The sequence below is a fragment of the Mobula hypostoma genome, chromosome 7, assembly GCF_963921235.1.
Source record: "Mobula hypostoma chromosome 7, sMobHyp1.1, whole genome shotgun sequence".
NCBI lineage: Eukaryota > Metazoa > Chordata > Chondrichthyes > Myliobatiformes > Myliobatidae > Mobula > Mobula hypostoma.
The window spans coordinates 122,784,216-122,808,622 of NC_086103.1; the positions used below are offsets into that span (position 1 = coordinate 122,784,216).

The window sequence follows — 24,407 nt, forward strand, 5'->3', positions numbered from 1 at the left end:
GGGTAAATTGCTAGTCAGTATGTCAGTATCGGGAATGTGAAGATGTTAGCTATCTTGGAACATGTGGAGGTGGATGGAAACTTAACTCCAGACACTACAGGAAGAAAGTGAGGACACATTTCTGATGGTAATCTTTGCATCTTCATTAGCAACAGGCAAGCTGTTGGAAGAATAGAGATGGCCTGTGTTGTTCCTCTGTTTAAGAGGGGCAACAGGCCAATGAGCCTTGTATCAGTTGTGAGAAATTTTCTGGAGTAAATTCAAAAGGATAAGACTTGTGCATTTCGAGGGGTACGAGGCTGATCAGGGACCATCAGTGTGATTTTATACAAGGGAAATGCCATGTCATTGATTTCATTGTGTTCCTTTTTGAGCAGTTAACTAAGAATTTCAGTGGGCATTAACTCTATAGATTTCCAGAGGGTATTTGATCCATGTTGCCTGAAGTGAAAGAGCTGAAGTGTGCCCCGACAAAGATATGCAGAATTATTACAGGCATAGAAGAGGGGAGATACTCAGAATCCTTCCCTCGTTCCCACCCCTCCAACCCCACCACAGTAGGGGTACTAAAAACAACCGTGCATTGGTTTAAAATGAGAGGAAAAAGCTTTAAAGGGGACCCAACATTTTTTTTTAAACAGAGACTGTTAATATCTGGACGTGCTGTGACGAAGAGGAGGTTATAGAATCAGGTGCAATCACTATTGTGTATTTAATATTTCAGTAATATTTGAGTAATCTTGTATATACAGTACGTTGTTTGATTAAACATTCTTGTTTGTTTAAATAATTCATTGGGGTGGAGGGGCAGGTAATTTTGAGGAAGTAAAGAGGTTACAGAAGGACTTAGACAAATTAGGAGAATGGTCAAAGAAATGGAAGATGGAATACAGGTTTCGCCCGCCATCCAAAGGTAGAGCATTCCTTTGGAAACAGTAAGCCGGAATGTCGTAAAGCGAAGAAGCAATTACCATTTATTTATATGGGAAAAATTTGTGAGCATTCGCAGACCCAAAAATAACCTACCAAATCATGCCAAATAACACACAAAACCTGAAGTAACAGTAACATATAGTAAAAGCAGGAATGATATGATGAATACACAGCCTATATAAAGCAGAAATACTGTACTTTTCCACAATAATTGCCTGCACTTTTCTCCGTAGCGAAAATCTCACGCAAGTGCTCTCGGCAAAACACGGCGCAAGCGCTCTCCAGTAACCTTTAAGCAATGAAGCTGCCAAATCATACCAAATAACACGGAAAAATACACAGCCGATATAAAGTAGAAACAATGTATGTACAGCGTAGTATCACTTATGGGAATCGGGAAGACAGCGCAGAGCACACTGATGATGGTGTGTTAGGCTGAGTTGTCGCAGGTTGGGGTGGTGCAGTGGCCCCCACCCTCTGGGCAGCAAACTGATACCGGTCCGCGAAGAATGCAGGGGTACAGCGGTAGCCGGGAGGCACACAGCGTATCTTTAAGAAGAAAGCCGAAATAAACAAGCTAATTAATTAGGTGCCACCCAGCACGTAAATGTCGGCCCAGATCAGAGGCGACGCAATCAGCAATCACCTCTGCTCTGGGCCAACATTTACGCGCTGGGTGGCACCTAATTAATTAGCTTGTTTATTTCGGATTTTTCTCTTAAAGATGTGCTGGGTGCCTCCCGGCTACCGCTGCATTCTCCGTGGATCGGTATCTGTCCACGGTCCAGGGTTTGGGGTGGTGGGACACTGGGGTGTCATCTAGTCGTCTGTTTCCATTAGGGCAGGCAGCTCATCTTCTCCTATGTCTGCCTGCCTCGACGGCGAAGGTCGAGGTTCGTCGTCTGCTGTGGCTGATGTGGAAGGCTTGCTTGACTGCTTAGCCTCACGCATTTTTCTATCATACAGTTCTTTGTAAGCACTCAAACCATCCTGCAAATATGCCCTAAACCAACGTACCCAGTTCCTGGACGACTTCACTTTCGTTACTGCATTCGGTTTTGATTGTTATCCTTTACTCTTGCAATTGCATCAGCTCTTCATCTATCAGTTCTTGGTCATGGGATGCCAAAACCTCTTCAACATTAACTTCCACAAGCCAAACTCACTTTGTCCTTACTTCGTTCACCACGATCGAAACGCTTAATTATGTCTAGTTTTACGCTAAGTGTAACACCCTTACGAGCTCTTTTAGGCTTTTCCAATACCTTAGAACTCATCTTGCAAATGGCTGCTCACAGGCATGTGTTTAAGCAATGCCGGCGAGAATGCCGTTCCGAATCCGGGAGGGAGCGGCTGCTCGGGGCGCACGCTGATTTTTTTTTGCGCGCTGCTTTTTGCGTAACAGTGAAAACACCTTCTGTTAGCGAAAACACCTTCTGTTAGCGAAAACAGGGAACTAATGTAGATCTTTCATAACAGTGAGGTTTCGTAAAGCGAACGTTCGAAAAGCAGGGGGCACCTGTATAGTGTCGGGAAGTGTATGGCCATGCACTTTGGCAGAAGAAATAAAAGGGTAGACTATTTTCTAACTGAAGAGAAAATACAAAAAAAACTGAAGCACAAAGGGACTTGGGAGTCCTTCTGTAGGATTCCCTTCAGGTTAATTTGCAGGTTGTTTCTGTGGTGAGGAAGGCAAATGCAATGTTAGCATTCGTTTCAAGAGGACTAGAATATAAAAGCACTATAAAGCACAAGTGAGGCCTCACTTGCAGTACTGTGTGCAGTTTTGGGCCCCTTAACTTAGAAAAGATGCGCTGAAACTGGAGACGGTTCATAGGAGGTTCACGAAAATGATTACAGTATTGAATGGCTTGTCATATGAAGAGCATTTGATAGCTCTGGGCCTGTGCTCACTAGAATTCAGAAGAATGAGGGGTGACCTAATTGAAACCTATCGAATGGTGAAAGGTCTTGATAGACTGGATGAGGAGAGGATGTTTCTTACAGTGGCATAGTCTAAGACCAGAGGACACAGCTCAGAATAGAGGGGCATCCTTTTAGAAGGGAGCTGAGAAGGAATTTCTTTAGCCAGAGCGTGGTGAATCTGTGGAATTCTTTGCCACAGGCAGCTGTGGAAGCTGAATCGTTATATATACTAAAGAGAGAGGTTGATAGATTCTTGATGGTCTGGGCATGAAGGGATATGGGGAGAAGATAGGAGATTGGGGCTGAGAGGAAAATTGGATCAGCCATGATGAAATGGTACAGCAGACTTGATGGGACAAAAGTCCTAATTTTGCTCCTATATCTTATGGTCTTGTATGTCAAAATATATGAATTACATACATCATCACAACATCACATGATACGTGCACACCTTGCTTAAGTTGGACTCGCATTTTGGACTGCCGTGTCTTCCTTTAAATTAGTTTAATGTTTTAGAAACCATAGAAACTACAGCACAGAAACAGGCCTTTTGGCCCTTCTTGGCTGTGCGGAAACATTTTCTGCCTAGTCCCACTGACCTGCACACGGACCATATCCCTCCATACACCTCCCATCCATGTATCTGTCCAATTTATTCTTAAATGTTAAAAAAGAACCCACATTTACCACCTCGTCTGGCAGCTCATTCCATACTCCCACCACTCTCTGTGTGAAGAAGCCCCCCATAATGTTCCCTTTAAACTTTCCCCCCCTCACCCTTAACCCATGTCCTCTGGTTTTTTTCTCCCCTTGCCTCAGTGGAAAAAGCCTGCTTGCATTCACTCTATCTATACCCATCATAATTTTACATACCTCTATCAAATCTCCCCTCATTCTTCTACGCTCCAGGGAATAAAGTCCTAACCTATTCAACCTTTCTCTGTAACTGAGTTTCTCAGGTCCTGGCAACATCCTTGTAAACCTTCTCTGCACTCTTTCAACCTTATTTATATCCTTCCTGTAATTTGGTGACCAAAACTGAACACAATACTCCAGATTCGGCCTCACCAATGCCTTATACAACCTCATCATAACATTCCAGCTCTTATACTCAATACTTTGATTAATAAAGGCCAATGTACCAAAAGCTCTCTTTACGACCCTATCTTGTGACGCCATTTTAGGGAATTTTGTATCTGTATTCCCAGATCCCTCTGTTCCACTGCACTCCTCAGTGCCTTACCATTAACCCTGTATGTTCTACCTTGGTTTGTCCTTCCAACGTGCAATACCTCACACTTGTCTGTATTAAACTCTATTTGCCATTTTTCAGCCCATTTTTCCAGCTGGTCCAAGTCCCTCTGCAGGCTCTGAAAACCTTCCTCACTGTCTACTACACCTCCAATCTTTGTATCATCAGCAAACTTGCTGATCCAATTTACCACATTATCATCCACATCATTGATATAGATGACAAATAACAATGGACCCAGCACTGATCCCTGTGGCACACCACTAGTCACAGGCCTCCACTCAGAGAAGCAATTCTCTACCATCACTCTTTGACTTCTTCCATCGAGCCAATGTCTAATCCAATTTACCACCTCTCCATGTATACCTAGCGACTGAATTTTCCTAACTAACCTCCCATGCGGGACCTTGTCAAGGGCCTTACTGAAATCCATGTAGACAATATCCACTGCCTTCCCTTCATCCACTTTCCTGGTAACCTCCTCGAAAAACTCCAATAGATTGGTCAAACATGACCTACCACGCACAAAGCCATGTTGACTCTCCCTAATAAGTCCCTGTCTATCCAAATGCTTGCAGATTCTGTCTCTTAGTACTCCCTCCAATAATTTACCTACTACCGACGTTAAACTCACCAGTTTATAATTTCCCGGATTACTTTTCGATCCTTTTTTAAACAACGGAACAACATGAGCCACTCTCCAATCCTCCGGCACCTCACCTGTAGACAGCGACATTTTAAATATTTCTGCCAGGGCCTCCGCAATTTCAACACTAGTCTCCTTCAAGGTCCGAGGGAACACTCTGTCAGGTCCCGGGGATTTATCCACTTTAATTTTCCTCAAGACAGCAAGCACCTCCTCCTTTTCAATCTGTACAGTTTCCATGATCTCACTACTTGATTCCCTCAATTCCATAACTTCATGCCAGTTTCCCTAGTAAATACAGATGCAAAAAACCTATTTAAGATCTCCCCCATTTCCTTTGGTTTCGCACATAGCCGACCACTCTGATCTTCAAGAGGACCAATTTTATCCCTTACAATCCTTTTGCTCTTAATATACCTGTAAAAGCTCTTTGGATTATCCTTCACTTTGACTGCCAAGGCAACTTCATGTCTTCTTTTAGCCCTCCTGATTACTTTCTTAAGTATTTTCTTGCACTTTTTATATTCCTCAAGCACCTGATTTACTCCCTGTTTCCTATACATGTCATACAACTCCCTCTTCTTCTTTATCAGAGTTGCAATATCCCTTGAGAACCAAGGTTCCTTATTCCTATTCAATTTGCCTTTAATCCTGACAGGAACATACAAACTCTGAACTCTCAAAATTTCCCCTACAAAACATAACAACTACAGTGCCTATAAAAAATTTTTTTTACACTGATCAATAGGAAAAGACTCTTTCATGTCAAAGTAAAAAAAATCTCTACAAAATGATCTAAATTAATTACAAATATATAACACAAAATAATTGATTGCATAAGTATTCACCCCATTTAGTATGACACGCCAGTGCTGCCAGTTGGTTTTAGAAGTCACATAATTAGTTAAATGGAGATCACCACTGTGCAGTCAAGGTGTTTAAATTCATTGTAGTAAAAATACACTTGTATCTGGAAGGTCCAACTGCAGGTGAGTCAGTATCCTGGCAGAAACTACACCATGAAGACAAAAGAACACTCCAAGCAACCCTGTGTAAAAGTTATTGAAAAATCACAACTCAGGAGATGGATACAAGAACATTTTCAAGTCACTGAATATTCCTTGGAGTACAGTTAAGTCAATCATCAAGAAATGGAAAGAATATGACACAGCTGTAAATCTGCCTAAAGCAGGCTGTCCTCAAAAACTGAGTGACCATGCAAGAAGGGGACTAGTGAGGGAGGCTCCCAAGAGACCTATGACAATTCTTTAGGAGTTACAGCTTCAGTGGCTGAGATGGGAGAGATCACGCAGACAACAACTGCTGCTTGGGTGCTTCACCAGTTGCAGCTTCATAGGAGAGTGGTAAAGAAAAAGCCGCTGTAGAAAAAAACTCATATGAAATCTTGGCTAGAGTTTCCCAGCAGGCATGTGGGAGACTCTGAAGTCAGCTGGAAGAAGGTTCAATAGTCTGATGAAACCAAAATTGAGCTTTTTGGGTATCAGACTAAATGCTATGTTTGACGTAAGCCTAACACCGCACATCATCAAAAACTCACCATCCCTACCGTGAATTATGATGGTGGCTGCATCATGCTGTGGGGATGCTTCACTGCAGCAGGGCCTGGAAGGCTTGTGAAAGTAGAAGGTAAAATGAATGCAGCAAAATACAGGGAAATCCTGGAGGAAAACCCGATGCAGTCTGCAAGAGAACTGTGACCTGGGAGAAGAATTGTTTTCCAGCAGGACAATGACCTCAATCATAAAGCCAAAGCTACACAGGGATGGTTTTAAAACAATAAAGTTAATGTCCTGGAGTTGCCAAGTCACAGTCCAGACCTCAATCCAACTGAGAATTTGTGGCTAGATTTGAAAAGGGCTGCTCACTCCCAATCCCCATGCAATCTGACAGAGCTTGAGCAGTTTTGTAAAGAAGAGTGGGGAAAAATTGCAGTGTCCAGATGTGCAAAGCTGACAGAGACCTATCCACACAGACTCAAGGCTGTAATTGCCGCCATAGGTGCATCTAACAAATACTGACTTGAAGGAAATGATTAATTATGCAACCAAGTATTTTGTGTTTAATAATTGTAATAAAGTTAGACCAATTTGTAGAAATTTGTTTTCACTTTAACATGAAAGAGTCTTTTCTGTTGATCAGTGTCAAAAAAGCCTAATTAAATCTACTGTGATTCAATGTTGTAAAACAATAAAACATGAAAACTTCTGAGGGGGGAATACTTTTTATAGGTTTAAGAGGGGTTTAGACACTCACTTATATAGGCAAGGCATAAAAGGATACAGTCCTGTTGTGAAGAAGTGGGATAAGTATAGATGGACATAAAGTTTGGAATGGACATAGTGATACAAAGGATCCATTTATGTGCTGAATCTATGAAAGTTATTGAATTACAGATGAACAGCTGACAAGTTGACACACGTGCAGAAATCTAGAACTTGGCACAATACAGAGAAGTGCAATCCACTACCAAATTTGGGCCCTATATTTGTTCAAAAACACCTCTCTGCCTACCCTATTAAGAGGGCTTGTTTCTATGCACATTTATTATAATTATCCAGAGCTGTGAACCATCTGTTCTCTCTGCTTGCCTAAATCTTGACAAAATCCTGAATAAAGCCAGCTCCAACATGACCAGTAAGCCCCAACATAGCAAAGGGCTTTCCAGTCAAAAATCCTACAAATCTGCTTTGACAGTGAATAATCCACTGTCCTAAAATGAACCAGCAGTCAAAATTGTCAAATTATTAAAGAGCATCCAGAAATTTCCAGAAGATTCAAAATTAAAATTAATTCAAAGTTTTAAAGGGCAATTTTAAGTTAGAAAACTTAAGAACAGATGAGATAATTACGTCATTTAACCAAATTAATCATCTCAATTGAATTAAACAAATGTAAATTACAAAGTCAGTCTTCTCTCTCTCCGTCTCTCTTTCTCTCACACACACTCCTTCTCACACTCTGTGATATGATTGGAGCCACTGAACCTGCTAAGCTGGTAGAGCTTCTACAGCCAGATTTCCCAGTATGACTGTAGAAAAAAAAGCAGGAAGTTTTTGTTGCATTGCTAGAATCCTCAAAGAGTCCAATGTCACACAGTTAAACTAGCAAAGGGGATGGAACATAATGTAGCTAAATGCACTGTCTTTGTGTAAGAGTATAGTCAACACAGGGGAGCTAGGTTTCATTTCATTTAGGCACATTTCACTCTAACTTAGCCTTCTGTCCATGATGAACTAAATCTTTCTTTTAACATTTAGGTAAACTTTACTTATTTAGATGCATTTGTTCTCAGAGAACCTTCATAAAAAATCCAAACATGAGAAAATCTGCAGATGCTGGAAATCCAAGCAACATGCACAAAATGCTTAAGGAACTCAGCAGGTCAGGCATCATCTATGGAAATGAATTACCATAAACTAATCACCGGAATTGCCCTCTTCATCATTTCCCCATTCCCATTTCTCTCTCACCTTAACTCCTTACCTGCCCATCAATTCCCTCTGGTGCTCCTCCCTCTTCCCTTTCCTCTATGGTCTTCTGCCCTCTCCTGTCAGATTCCCTCTCCTCCAGTCCTTTATCTCATTCACCAATCAACTTCCCAGCTCTTTACTTCACCCCTCCCCTTCTCCCAGTTTCACCTACCACCTTGTACTTCTTCCTTCCCACCAGCCCCCCCATCTTCTTCCAGGTGATTCCAGGGATGAAGGGGTTAACCTATGAGGAGAGATCGAGTCGCCTGGGACTATACTCTCTGGAGTTCAGAAGAATGAGAGGGGATCTTCTAGAAACATACAAAATTTTGAAAGGGATAGATAAGATAGAAGTAGGAACGTTGCTTCCATTGGTAGATGAGACTAGAACTAGGGGACATTGCCTCAAGATTCAGGGGAGAAGATTTTGGACGGAGATGAGGAGAAACTGTTTTTCCCAGAGAGTGGTGAATCTATAGAATTCTCTGCCCAAGGAAGCAGTTGAGGCTTCTTCATAAATATATTTAAGGAACAGTTAAAATAGGTTTTCACAGAGTAAGGGAATTAAGGATTATGGGGAAAAGGCAGGTAGATGGAGCTGAGTTTACGGACAGATTAGCTATGATCTTATTGAATGGCAGTGCAGGCTCGATGGGCCAGATAGCCTACACCTGCTCCTATTTCTTATGTTCTTATGTTCTTGCTCTGACCTTTCATCTTTCTTTCCAATCCTGATGAAGGGTGTTGGCCCAAAACTTTGACTGTTTACTCTTTTCCATAGATATTGCCTGTCCTGCTGAGTTCCATATAAAATTCAACTCATCTTACCTATTTTAAATAGTCTTCTATCTAAATGTAAAAACGGAAAAGTGTAGCAAACAAATACACTTTTCTAAAAATGAATGCAAAATAAAAAAGTGTATTAAAAAATAATTTATTATCTTTATTTGGCACTCAATGTTTACTAGCATTTCTCAGTCATCCATCATGTATTTCACTAATAAGGAACCTGTTATACTTTTTCAGAGTTTTGTTTCAGATCATATTTGTTTTCCTTTCAACACATTTCTCAGACCATTGTTATTCTTAAATAAATTGAAAGAATTCAAACCTTTGACCATCATGTAAGCTAATGGCTTTAAACTTCTTCATAATTAATTAAACATATTAAACATTAACCTCAAAGAGAATAAATAAATAATGCAAATACTCTGCAAGATTTATGAACAAAGGTGATAGTCAAGGTAAGTTCAACACCTGTTTTGCTAATTACAGATTTGCTGTTTATCCCATAAAGTTCAGAAGGTTGTAAGCTAGGTATACAAGGGCTGGTATATTCAGGTTCTATTTTTTTTAAAATCAAACCAGGAGGTGGTTTCATTTCTTCACTCGTGCCTTCAGTGTTCCCTGAAAGATTCAAACTGTTAAACATAATTTAGGGGCAATTAATCTGATTGCGTCCTTCCATCATGCTTACACTGTTCAATTTATTTTCAAAGATCTCCGGGAAATTCTTGTTTTAAGTAGTGCTACAGTTACGTCTTCAGTACCCTTTTGAAAACCAGTTCACTAAAGAGTCCCAAGTAAAAATAGAAGATAGTAGAAATGCACAGCCAATTAAGCAGCACCTGCTGAGAGAGAAAAATACATAACATTTTAGGTTGATTACCTAAATTTTCTGATTTTGATATAGACCAGTGAGCCTTATGTCAGTGGTGGGCAAACTATTGGAGAGGATTCTTAGAGACAAGATTTACGAACATTTGGAGAAGTATAATCTGATTAGGCATAGTCAACATGGCTTTGTGAGTGGCAGGTCAGTGATCTGTGGTGTTCTGCAAGGATCTGTTTTGAGACCCCTGCTCTTTGTGATCACTTAGATGTGGAACTGGAAGGATGAGATAATAGGTTTGCAGATGACATGAAGGTGGGTGGTGTTGTTGATAGTGTGGTTGTTATGTTACAATGGGGCAGTAACAGAACTGGGCAGAGAAATGGCAGATGGAGTTCAATCCAGAAAAGTGTGAAGTGATGCACTTTGGAAGATCAAACTTGAAGCCAGAATACATGGTTAATAGCAGGATTTTTAGCTGTGTGGAGGAATAGAAGGATTGTGGGGTCCATGTCTATAGATCATTCAAAGTAGCAGCACATTGATAGAGTGGTTAAGCCAAGTATATAGTGCGTTGGGCTTAATTTGGAGATTGAATTCAAGGGCCACAAGGTAATGCCGCAGCACCGTAAAATGCTGGTTAGACCACACTTGGAATATTGTGTTCAGTTCTGGTCACTTCATTATAAGAAGAATGTGAAAGTTTTAGAGAGGACACAAAGGAGATTTACTGGATGCTGAATGCGTCAATGAGCATGTCTTATCAGGATAGGATAAGCTAGGGTTTTTCTCTCTGCAGTGAGGTACAAGATGATAAAAGGCATAGATTGGGTGGATAGCCAGAGACTTTATCCCAAGGTGGAAATGGCTAATATGAGGTGCCATAATTTTAAGGTGATTGGAGGAAAGTATAAGGGGGATGTCATAGTTAAGTACCTTTTATTTTAAACACAGAGAATGATTGGTGCTTGGAACACCCTATCATGGGTGATATAGAGGCAACTACATCTAAGAAGCTCTTAGATAGGCACATGGATGATAGAAAAATGGAGGGCTATGTAGGAGGAAAAGGTTAGGTTGATCTTAGAGTAGGTTAAAGGGTCGGTACAATATTGTAGGCCTAAGGGCCTGTACTGTAGTGTTCTATATTTTATGTTCTATTACAGATTTCCAGCATCTACAGTTTTTGTACTTTTTGATCACAAAGTATCCATCCACTTGACTCAATATGATCTCCATAGGCACCTTTGCCTGAACAAATTCATGAGTGACTTTCTCAATTTCCTCATGTGTTCTTTCTTTTATTATTAGAATTTCTGTTAAGCCATTTCCATTTCATCAGGCCTGAACCATCAATTGTTTATTCTCATCCACAGATGCTGCCTGATTTGCTGAGTTCCTCAGCTGTGTGTCTGTGTCTGCATGCGTGTGTTATCAATGTCTAGACATTTCTGCCTAAGGAAGTGAAGATAACAGTAGCCATGAGCTTTTTCACATCATTTCAGGAGTTCAGTTGCTTTTTAGCATACTGTAGCATATGACTGGTAAGGTTTCCTGCTCAAGGAAAGAGGAACTCATTTTCTCCTTAAGGTTCTTGAAGGTTCAATAAGTGATGAATTACACCGAGGTAATGGAGCCAATGTGAACTCTGTTTATCATTATAAAACATATCAGTCCCCAAAATATCAAAATATCCTGACAGCCACCTAGGAAGAAAGCATGATCCTTTCTTTCTTTGGTAATGTGCATGGCAGCCATGGTTCTTGGGAGTTGAGGGCCATCACTTGCATACAAGACCTTTAATTTCTGAGGAATTCCTAGTAGCGCTGAACAGCAGAATTACAACCCCAGCCAAGGAACAGAATGAAGACTCCCATAGGAACTCAAGCACATTGCTTGTGTTTGTCTTAGGGTGCTCTACAGTTTCTTCCACAGAGTGGGTGTCACAGTTTGTGGAGAATACAGCAACAGCCACAATCTTGCAAAACTGAAATCACAGCCCACCACTGCAGTAGAGAGAGGAAAGCATTAATGAGTATGTTGCAATGTACCTGCCATAAGTGAATAGCTTGATATTTGTGAATGGTTTTAGGTAAGTGTGCAAATTTGTGTGGGACATATTAAATTGAAAGGTTGACTGGTAAAGACTGGTAAAGCTCATTGACTATATGGGTGCTTTGATACAGCAGTGTATGAATGTAGTTTTGCAGATTCTAGTCAATGGGATTTTAGTATATGTTAATGCCAAATAGACTTCCTGTGGCACTGAAACCATGCTATCTACAAGTATCACTATGTTCATTTAACTCCTGGGACACTGCCTCCCATACTATCTTTATTTCTGATATAAAAGGTTTTCTAGGTCAAAAATGTTATGCTCTTGTCCATATATCCACATCTTTCATGAGCATGCTGATTGAAGATGAGAAGAATTGGGATGCTTGCACCCACATCTAAGCTCCTTCTAAGCAGTTTGCCTGAAGCTCTATAAAAACCTACAGTAGTGATTAATCACCTCTAATTTGGAGAGTGATGTCATAACATTTATTACTGCAGATTAATTTTGAATAATTCACTTGTACTCCTGAAATTACTTGCAATTACTGTGATTCCAAGTTGGGGGAAAAAAATCATTTGGCATTGCTTAAGTACACAAACCATTTCACAAGCTAACCACAAAAAAATCTTAGATGAACCACCTGATGAATATTTCTGAAATAAAGGGGGGAGGGAATGTCGACTCAGACCATGAGAGACCTGCGTCGGGCATTTTCATGCCTTACAAGGCGCAGATTGGAAGTCTGTGTGGGGCGCCATTCCTCGCACAGACTAGAGCAATGTGTGATTAAGTGCCTTGTTCAAGGACACAAACATGCTGCCACAGCTGAGGCTTGAACTAGTGATCTTCAAATCACTAGACAAACACCTTAACCACTTGGCCACGTGCCCAACACAACTGAGATAAAGCTGAAGCAGATATGTACTTAATGCAAGTTGTGAAAAGTTGTGGACTCACAGGCAACTCATATAATTATTTTGTAATTATTTTGTCTTAAATATTTTAGTTTTCCATAATAGTCTGGAAATTCATCCATATAAGCATTATTATGCCACACAGCTGCCTCCATGCACAAATGCATCTTACAATAATTTACAAGGACAACAACTTTCTGCTACCAACTACAAGCGTGTTGAACAAACTTTTATTTACAAAATATTCCACTATCTTTTGCATAAATTATGTAATAGAACTTTTCTCCATTATATTAGTTCTACCCTCGGCAGATTTATTTTTCCAAAACTGATTTTGTCAATTGTTCCAATTCTGGAATTGCTAGTCCTTTTTGTCACTCATTCAATTCAAGGACTATCTTCTCCATCTGAAAGAAGTGTGCACAGATGATCCTATAGTCTTAAATTAATCTCACAATATTCTGCAGATTCATCATTTAATACTATACCTGTGCTGCAATTATAGCAAAGTAAGTATTACTTTTTCATATGCATGGTTATATAGTAATTACAAGACCATCGTCCTTAGCTTGGACTGCTTTTGGAATACGAATCTAAACTGCATTACAGTACTATTTTTTTTAAATATACACTTATTTTTATTCCTGATTCTACACTGCACAACCATACACTTGAACTTCATTTCCTCCAGTCTAATATGCTCTATATTGTTTTTATACGGTATAGTGTAAAACAACGGAAAGACCTATAGAAATATTGAAAGATAATACAAATGCATCACACAATAAAGAGCAGCTACAACTACCAATTGCCTTATGAAAGCTCACAGGTTGCTTTATGATGCATGATGATAAAAGGCACAAGTTATAAACTGATGTTAGCAGCAAAATTAAACTGTACAGTGTATTTTAGAATGCTACGTTTTGTAAATTAGTTAGTCACGTTCATTGCAAGAACAATGGTGAAAAGTTCACTTACTTAGAAATACTTAGGATCACATCCCAGAAGTGATGATAAATTGAATATTGACAAAAATTGAACTTTTGCCACTTACTTTTCACAAATGCAGTAAGTTATAACAAATGAAACAAGGAATAAATTGGATGCCTCCAAATCAGATATTACCTTTCTGATAAATCTTTGTGTTCAACATTTTTTTGAAAATCTTCCTTCATGCCTACAGAAGAGATTTTAGTGGGAACCAATAGTTGTGTGATAGTAGGTTGCTTGACAAGGGGCATTTCTGTTAAAAGAAAATAGATATTAGGAATAGAAAGGCAGTAAAGGGGCCTAACGTGTCCAGGCTGAGAGATAGGCTGAAAACTGAACATCAAATCCCATTAATATAAACTGAGAGGGGTACTCACCTTCACTGAGAGCTCACCAATCTGAACAAGATTAATGTTAGTCTTCCACCCCTGGCAGTGGAATGAAGACAAGACGGATGGTTGGTGGCAGATGGAGTGGCATGCATAAGGGGGATTCAATAGGGTAAAAGTGGGAAAGGTGGGAACAACAAAGTGAAGTGTCTGAATCATAGTAAGTTCAGGAGAACTACAGGGTATACAGTAAGACACAGATATATTAGGGTAAATATTCCTGAAGTCAATGATCATTTCACACAATAAAAAGCTAGATGTTTACTGAAGGCCAAAGGAATTATCACCCTTCACTTGGCTCCACTAAAATCACTGAATTTTTAGAAACTTACCCATTTTAGGAGCAATGGTGTCCTAAATTGCACATTATTCTGATTTTAATAATGAATACCAATGAGCTAATTATGGACAGGACATGTTCTGCCCATTGCTATGTCACAATTGCACTGTGATCCTACAATCAACATAGGACACTAATTTGCATATTTATAGTGGGCTACTAAACTAACTGCCCAAGTCATTTTTCTGATTGTATTAAAGAAAACGGCAACGTGATTGTAAATTGCACAACTTCTATCCTATTCTTATCTCTATTAAAATTGACCCGATACTGATCTAATACATTTTTTGTAACATAAAATAGTAGAGGGTGAATTTAGCTAAAGAGTGAAAGACCAGATGTTGCAATAGTGAGATGATGAAGAAATGATTTTCAAATAGAGAAAGATGGAGAGAGTATTCAAGAAAATTGGAAGAGCAAAGTTCAGCTGGAGAGACGTTCAGCCAAAATAATCTGCAGGATAGACTTCAGACAATTGCATTTAACTCTAATAGAGCAAATACGTATAATAAGTAAATGAAAGAGATATACACGCACGCACGAACTGGTTCTACCAAAAGAACTGAAGGAGAATAAGTAACTGGAGGAGATTGAGGGGAGATTTCATGCTTTGATTGGTAAAGTTATGCCTATCAAACATGAGATGAAATAGGACCAGGTTGTGGGCATATGATTGGAGAAATTTGCAAAGTTAGAGATCAGCAAGATCATGAAGAAATTTGAACACCGGTCCCCTGTACTGTATTGTGCTAACCATTACACTATCGTGCCACCCTATCCTTCTGATGTTGCTGCAGCAAGTTTTTCATTGCACCTGTACATACATATATCTGTGCATAAACTATGATGGGAAGGCAAAACCTGTTGCAGAATGAGTTGAATGAGTGTGAATGAGTATGATTAGTCAAAAAATGCATATTGGAAGCAGAGGGAAATGACTATCACTGCGTCCACAGATGTTGTCTGGCCCACTGATTTCCTCCAGCAGTTTGTTTTTTTTTGGTAGTAAAATACGTATAATAGTTTCAATGAGGTAACTAAATCAGAAGGAGAGAAGGTGGGTCTCTCTGTGTAAGATGGTAAACCTTAAAATCTCTTCAGCCAAATATGTCACTATTCCCTGCAGAAACAAGAACTAGCAGTTCACCTGCAAAGTATTTAAATTTATAGTACAGAATGATGCTGCTTAACCAGGGACTCTGAACTAATGTTTCATTGGTGAGATCCAAGTGTCTGCTTATCTCCTGGTAGCTCAGACCTGAACAGTTTATGGTTCCCTGCATTTCAGAGAAGCCAACAATCTCAGAAAATGTTTGTGCCCATCAGTAGCTTCTGTGGACTAAAGAAAAAGTAGATGGAATCTTGTCCTTCAGTGTAGAGTGTGAGATGATCTTTCAAAAATGGCCATGAGTATCAAAATATGAAATGTGGCAGAGCAGCTGCAGCAGCTGAAAAATATCCCAAGACTCAAAAGCAAAGAATGACTTTAATTCTGCAAAGCATTAAAGCCAAATATGTTCAGCAGTGTTTGAGTTTGTAGCTGGTCACGGGTCTCAATGAATATTAGAAATGCAGCTTTCATACTGGCCCTTTTGATAGCATGGTTACAATAAAACTGGGGTTAATAAAATCTAAACAACAGGAATTCTGCAGATGCTGGAAATTCAAGCAACATACATCAAAGTTGCTGGTGAACGCAGCAGGCCAAGCAGCATCTATAGGAAGAGGCGCATTCGACGTTTCAGGCCGAGACCCTTCGTCAGGAGTTAATAAAATCTCCTCGTTCTGTGAGTAAATAAAAGGAAACGCTTTCCAGACCATTAGGACTGAGATAGTACAGCTGAGTATTATGCTGTACTAAAGTTGACATAATCTACTGTGATGTGTTAGGACAAACAGAGGTCCTGTCAAAAAGTCAGGAGTTAAACTTCCTCACTGAACCCTGGACATCCGACTAGATCAAGGGTTCATAACCTTTTTTATGCCATGAACTCCTACTATTAGGGAACCCCTGAACTAGATTAAGCCAATTTCAATTGCACACATTTTTCATTAGCATCGTGCCTTCTCCTCTTGGTAAGAAATTCCTCCGCAGCATGAGGAAATGTATCAATATTCATGTGGTCATTTCCCATACTATCTTTTTAAATTTATTCTTCAATGTGAGTACCACAGGTAAAACTGACATAGCTTTTGGTCACATTTACAGATGCAGGTCAACAGATAGGCATATCACATACAAAAAGGAGAACAGATCTGTTAACTTAGGCAGAACATAACCACAAATATTCTTGGACAGGTAATCAAACAGTAATAATAAAAGAAAGAGCAATTACAGTCACACACTATGATTGAGATCAGTTACTTCAAATGCACTGAGCTGCTGCCAACATTACTACCATTAGGAAGGTGGTACAGGAGCCTGAAGACCCACACTTAACATTTTACAAGCAGCTTCATCCCCCCTACCATCAGATATCTGAATGGATCTTGAACTCATAAACACCACTGCACTATGTCTTTCTTTTTGTGTTTTTTTTTAACTTTCATATTTTTTATGTCTTGCACTGTATAGCTGCCACAAAACAGTAAGTTTCATGACCTATGTCAGTTATATTGAACCTGATTCTGAATGTTCATAAAGGATGAAAATAGATTGAATTTGTTCCAAAAGAATTGGCAAGTCAACCCATGCAGGTATTCTACCCTCTCAGCAACACCCTTTACAGATACTCTTCCACCCACCATCCCAGTCTTTAAGTCAAGATCTTTGTCCAAGGGCCACCATAATATATGCTATTTAGTATAACAATCACACAAAATTTAGCAATAAAATGAAATATTAACTACGCGCAAACAAAGGATGTGATACGTATATCAAATCACATTTGAGAAAAATAAATTGAGGTACTTTGAGATTAATTTTAAACAAAACCATTAAAAGCTGATTTGGGGATATGGGAGCTTTTGAACACGCATGAAAAGATATACTACCTGTTATTTAGCAATTAAAAGCAAGTTAAATGAGTCATTCTCTTAGGTTTCCTTTCAAGACAATAGAATTGTCACGAGTAGTTTCCTTCAGCATACCTGTTGTCTTTCTACTTTTCTCACTTTCCTTCAGTTTTTCAGTTTGTTCATTTTCTTTGCTTAACTCACTGTTTTGAATGTTACATGGGTTTTCATCACTTTCTCGTTCATTTTCTTCTTTAATTGTCGGAATCACTGATTTCCGTTCATTGACATCAACTGATTGAATCCTATAGTAAAGTTAGGAACAGAGATACTGTAGGTATATACATGTTTAAAGATAACAAAGAATCCACAGGTACCAATAACTATATGTTATTTATATTTCACAGTAATGAAATGAAAGCAACTTTGAATTGCCTCAGTGGTTTCATCAGCTCAAATGGGGATCCAATGGACTATATAACATAAAAGAGAGAGTGTCGCTCCCGGATTGGAGCCTGATTGAGAGATTGGCTTCCTGCCTTTCTCTGGGTTTTCTGGTTAACCTTGTGAATGATAGAATTTCTCCCTCAGAAGGAATAGGGAGAAGGTGCATTGGTGAGCTAATAAGTTATTCTGATCGAAAGCCAACATGAACACATTGGGCTGTAGGTGACAGATATTATTAACCTTCTGCACGATCATCTTTTTTTAACACTCCATAAACAAAACAATTGGTTCATTTTCTCTACTGTAGAATACTCTAAATCTCCTGAAACTGGCAGATAGCAACCCAGTCTAATATTTCATTTAAACAACACTATCTTCTTTAACAGAAGTGTTCTTCAGTATTGAACTCAAGTTATCAGTGTAGAACATGTCCTCACATCTTAAGTATAGTAATTAACTAAGAAAAATGTTTAAATATAATTCTGTTGATAATATTTAATTAAATTACAATAATCATGTCATTTCATTGTTGGTTATATTGAACCAAGTGCTTTCATGACATTCTTTAATAAAATCGATAAAGCACTCAATATTTTCTTCTCAAGAATTACTTTTGCAATGTGTGCAAGGATCCTCACCTGGGAAACAGAACAGAACTAGCTGTAGCAGGCCGAACTGAACATGCATCTTTGATTGATTTTATTGAGTCCGCAGTTCCAGGTCGCTGTTATAAGAGAAATAATTGTATTGATTCTTAAAAGTAATGTTACCTCAGTTCAGCTATCAGTGCTGTTTATTCACCTTTTCTTTAGTTGTACTTTTTTTTTTAAACTTTTGGCAAAACAGTCACATTATCCAGTACTTTAAATGGAGGAAATTCACATTAATAGAAGTAGACACTATTGTTTTAAAGCTCATAAATTAAATGTTCAAAAATGGAACAATGAAACATATTCCACTGCCAAAACAAAATATGCATTCCTTACCAAACTTACATGAAGAGAGCATTTCAATTACATGAAGTTTTTCATTCTCAGTTCCATGGCAATTTCCAATCAACTCTGATTTTGATGAAAGAAGCAACCTCTAAATAATTACAATTTTGTTTCATGGAAAAAAAATTGAAGTAACTTCAAACTTGTTTACCAGGAGTCTTATCAATCATGGGAAAAAAGTCAGGCACAGACTGCTTAGAATTTTCAGACATTATTATGCTTCTTTATGATCTGAAGTGTGGCATGTGGCCAAGTGGTTAAGGCATTGGACTAGCGATCTGAAGGTCGTGGGTTCAAGCCCCAGCCGAGGCAGCGTGTTGTGTCCTTGAGCAAGGCACTTAAACACACACTACTCCAGTCCACCCTGCTAAAATGGGTACCGGCAAAATGCTGGGGGTTAACCTCGCGATAGACTGGCGTCCTATCCGGGGGGGAGTCTTGTACTCTCAGTCGCTTCACGCCACAGAAACCGGCATAAGCACCGGCCTGATGAGCCCATAAGGCTCGGGACAGACTTTAACTTTTTATGATCTGACTCAGTGCAAGGAAGAAATTTGCACAGCTGCAATTCTAACCAGAAATTGTGTTTTATGCTGACAGTGCACGTCTGATCACATGGATGGGAAGAGATAGAAAGAGCATCAGGAACCCTCTTGATAATTAAAGAAATCTGATTTTCATTACTTAAACACAACATGATCTGCAGATGTTGGGATCAAAGCAACATGCTGGAGGAACTCAGCAGGTCGGGCAGCATCCGTGGAAAAGATCAGCCGAGGTTTCGGGCTGGAACCCTTTGTCAGGACTGTAGAGCGATAAGGCCTCTACCCCTTCCCTCTACAGTCCTGACAAAGGGTTCCGGCCCGAAACGTTGACCAATCCTTTCCACGGATGCTGCCCGACCTGCTGAGTTCCTCCAGTGTGTTGTGAGTGTTGCTTTTCATTACTGCCTCATGAACTTGATTTCTTCACATTCCCTTCCATTTAAAGGTAGTCAGCAATTCTCAAAAGAATTGGCTGCAAATAATTGAGAAAACAAAAGATGTGGCAAGAGTTGCAGATACCACAATGAAATGGAGTTCCATTCAATGAAATAAACTCGCAAATCAAATGGAGTAAATGAGGACCAAGGATGTTAGAGAATGGAAAATATTGTGTACGTGCCCATCTTTTTGGTAAGGTTTATTATGTAGTATGTGATGCCACGAACTGGGAATATTGCATCCATGATGATAGTCAGCACTCAAAAACCAAATGTTGTAGTGCTAAAGATTCAAGGGACTTGGGGGCAATGGCGAGACCACACCATTGTAGTTTAGTTGCCACATTTAAGAAAGATTGTGCTTGCCTTTGACGAATTTGCAGAGAAGGTTCACCAGAATCAGAATTAAAATCAGGTTTAATATCACAGGCATGAAATATGTTGTTTTGCAGCAGCAGGACATTACAATAATCAAAATATATTTAAAAAATAAGCAGTGTATACATGTGCGTAAAAAAATAAATTTTAAAAGCACTGGAAAAAAAAGTGCAAAAAAAGTGAGGTAGTGTTCATAGGTTCATTGTCCATTCACAAATCTGATGGCAGAGGAGAAGCTGTTCCTGAAATGTTGAGTGTATGTCTTCAGGCTCCTGTACTTCCTCCTTGATGGTAGCAGTAAGAAGAGGGCATGGCTGAGATGATAGGGGTCCTTAGTGATGGATACGCCTTTCTGAGATATCGCCTTTTGAAGGTGTCATTGATGATGGGGAGGCTAGTGCTCATGATGGATTGGCTGAGTTTACAACTTTCTGCAGAAGTTCCAATCCTATGCAGTGGCTCCTCCATACCAGATGATGATGCAACCAGTTACAATGGTCTCCACAGTACATCTGTAGAAATTTGCGAGTCTTTAATGACATAACAAGTCTCCTCAAACTTCTGATAAAATAAAGCTCTTGTTGTGCTTTCTTTACAATTGCATCAATATGTTGGGCCCAGGATAGATCTTCAGAAATGTTGACACCCAGGAACTTGAAACTGCTCACCCTTTCCACTGCTGATCCCTCAATGAGGACTGTTGTGTGTTCCCTTGACTTCTCCTTCCTGAAGTCCACAATCAATTCCTTGGCCTAACATTAAGTGCAAGACTGTTGCAACACCAATCAACCACCTGATCTATCTCGCTCCTGTTTGCCTCCTGATCACCATCTGAAATTTTGCCAACAATCGCTGTGTCATCAGCAAACTTATTGATTGCATTTGAGCTGTGCCTAGCTCAAAGTGGGTGTAAAGAGAGTAGAGCAGTGGGCTAAGCCACATGCTTAAGGTGCACCAGTGTTGATTGTCAATGAGGAGGAGATGTTGTTTACGATCCACACTGACTATAGTATCCCAGTTGGGAAGTCAAGGATTCATTTGAAGAGGGAGGTACAGAGACCCAGGGTTTGGTGCTTGTTGATTAGAACTGAGAGTATGATTGTGTTGACCGCTGAGCTGTAATCAATAAACAGCAGCCTGATGTAGGTATTGCTATTGTCCAGGTAATCCAATAAAATTGCATTTGCTGTAGTTTATTGCGGCAATAGGCAAATCGTAGCAGTCCTTGCTCAGGCATGTGTTGATTCCAGCCATGACAAACCTTACAAAGCACTTCATCACATTAGATGCAAGAGAAACTGGCCGATAGTCATTGAGGCAGCTCACCCTGTTCTTCTTGGGCACTGGTTATGATTGCCTCCCTTTTTAAGCAGGTGGGAACCTCCAACTGCAGCAATGAGAGATTGAAAATATCTCTAAACACGCCCGCCAGTTAGTTGGCACAGTTCTTCAGTGCCCTATCAAGTATACCATCAGGGCCTGATGCCTTTCGATGGTTCACCCTCTTGAAAGATGTTCTGATGTCAGCCTCAAGACAGAGATCACAGGGTCAACAGATGCTGCAGGGATTCACACAGGTGTGGTTTTATTCTCCTTTTCAAAGTGTACATAAAAGCAGCTGAGCTCAACTGGGAGTGAAGCATTACAACTATTCATGACGTAGTACATAGATGGGAGGCGTATAGAGAGCTATGGTTCAGGTGCAGGTCGATGGGACCAAGCAGAATAACAGTTTGGCACAGACTAGATGGGCCAAAGGGCCTGTAGTGTTCTATGACTATTGAAACATATATCCTTCTCAGGAGGATTGAAAGGATGGAAGCCAACATCTCACTGAATGGCAACTCAGGCTCAAGGGGCAACCGACCTAACATTGCTCCTATTCTTTGCTCTTCTGAATTTTTGTGGGACCTTGTAGCTCTGATATTGGGACAGTTAGTCAGAGGGAGCTGCTGCAGTGACTGGACTGGGCACAGGAGAGAGAGAATAAGAGAAAGGAAGACAGATACAGCGAGGAGCCATTTAAAAGGTATGGGAACTGTATTGGAGTGACAGAAGTCATTCAGACTGTAAGCAAGGCAAGACTATTTGGCCTAAAACAGTGAGCTGAAAATAAATTGAAGATTTTGTTTGTTACTGACATAAGGCAATTCTAAATGTTCCAGAATAATTTTTTAAGGAAACCACACTAAAACCAAATGATTATATTGGAAGCCCAAGTCCTTTTAATAGGGCTTCAGGACAAATAAACACATACTCAGTATTCTTAACACAACTACTACAGAAGTTAAAAAGCTAAAAATACACAGCACTTAAACAGAAGGTTCAAGAAGGAAAAGTAACATCCAGTGCAACACACACAAAAAACTGGAGGAACTGAGTAGCTCAGGCAGCATCTGTGAAAATGATTAAACAAGTCGATAGTACAGGCAGAGACCCTTCTTCTGGACGAGAAGAGAAGGAGAAAGATGCCAAAATTAAAAGGTGGCGGGAGGGGAAGGAGGACGTGATTATTCCTCAATCCTTCTCCACTTTCTAAGCCAGCATATCCTTAAATTTGGTCCTCTATCTACTTGGTGATCTTTTCCCATGACAGAATTTGGAGTACAGTACCTCTTTCAGGACGGTGCTGTCAAGCATTTAAATGTAATAGTCTATCCAACATAGCTGATATAGTGTAATTACAGCCTCAATAAAATGGATGGTAACCCAGGAGAGCACACTTGATTGCTGGCTTGCTTATCCTTCTAGTGAATTTAGATTTGTGGAGAGTGTATTGGTGGTAATTTTTATTCCAGTGTCTTGCGATACCTGCAGCAGGTAATCTGGAGGCCAGAAGCATAAATGAAGACAAGAATCACAGCTGCCCAGTATGTAATGAGTTGTGTGCCTGGTTTGAGGGCTTGGTCTTTAGTCTTTTCCTCAATCAACCATATTTGCCCATGCTTTCCAGGGTCTGACGATGTATTTTTATTGTTAGAAGTCAGTATGATGCAGCCAGGACAGGTTAGTGGAAGACTTCCGTCTTACAGATGTTTACCGTAAGACATAACCTCTCATATGTTTTCAGTGAAAACATCAACAATGTCTTGAAGCTCGACCTCTAATCAAGTGCAAGTGCAAGCATTATTGCTATAGATGTTTAAGTAATCTTGGTTCTACAGTGTCATTGCTGAGATGGAACAGTTTAAAAGTGAAGCTAAGCTTTACACCCTACCTACCTCACTGCCTCAGCAAAACACCCAACCCATACATTCTCTCTGCTTTCCTTTCCCATTGATAGAAAATACTAAAGCCTGAAAGCACATACCACTAGGCTCAAGGACAGCTTCTATCCCATTGTTATGACTATTGAATGGTTCCCTAGTATGGTAAAATGGGAAATAAGATTGAACTTTTACATGCAGCTCTGACATACCTAGCTGATCTATACCACAAAATGAACATTTTAAGTATGAAACTGCAGGGTGGGAATTTCAATTTAATCCGGGCAAAAAGAGCAGTGTCCACTTTTATCAAAAAGTTGGAAATAAGAACACAAGAACCTAAGAAATAGGACCAGGAGTCGGCCATCTGGCCCGTCGAGCCAGCTCCGCCATTCAGTAAGATCATGGCCGATCTGACCATTAACTAGTCTCCACCTACCTGCCTTTTCTCCATAACCCTTAATTCCACCATTATGCAAAATCCTATTCAATCTTGTCTTAAATATATTTACTGAGGTAGCCTCCACTGCTTCGTTGGGCAGAGAATTCCACAGATTTACCACTACATTAGCAAAACATTGGGAGAAGAATGCTCTCACAGTTTTCCTGTATGGAAAGTATGGTATTCTCTTTCACAGATGGTAATTTGCAAGAGTACTGCTTACACCTGTGGTCTCTGAAGGATTTTCAGAATCAATTCAAGAATTTGAACGATCTGCAAATTCTGGACTGGGTAATTAACCTATTTCTTTGCAAGGTGGAACATCAGAAACAGAGCTTGCAAGAACAAATTATCAAAATTCAGAATGATGAAGCAAAAATGCTTTTCAAAGATGTCAGTTTTTGTGGTATGTGGCTACACTGTCATATGAAGTTTCCTGGTCTTCGGAGA

At 39.8% G+C, this 24,407-nt stretch overlaps 1 protein-coding gene across 3 annotated transcripts in view; it reads right to left on the reverse strand.

Annotated features, from left to right (window-relative positions):
- Positions 1-24,407, reverse strand: part of LOC134349496 (coiled-coil domain-containing protein 81-like) — an 89,018-nt gene that overhangs the window by 47,014 nt on the left and 17,597 nt on the right. For all 3 annotated transcript variants that reach the window (XM_063053896.1, XM_063053895.1, XM_063053894.1), the window contains exons 5-7: positions 18,593-18,678; positions 17,643-17,812; positions 13,959-14,076 (exon numbers count right to left, since the gene is read on the reverse strand). In XM_063053896.1, coding sequence (XP_062909966.1) covers positions 13,959-14,076; positions 17,643-17,812; positions 18,593-18,678 — 374 coding nt within the window. The remainder of the gene's footprint in view (positions 1-13,958; positions 14,077-17,642; positions 17,813-18,592; positions 18,679-24,407) is intronic.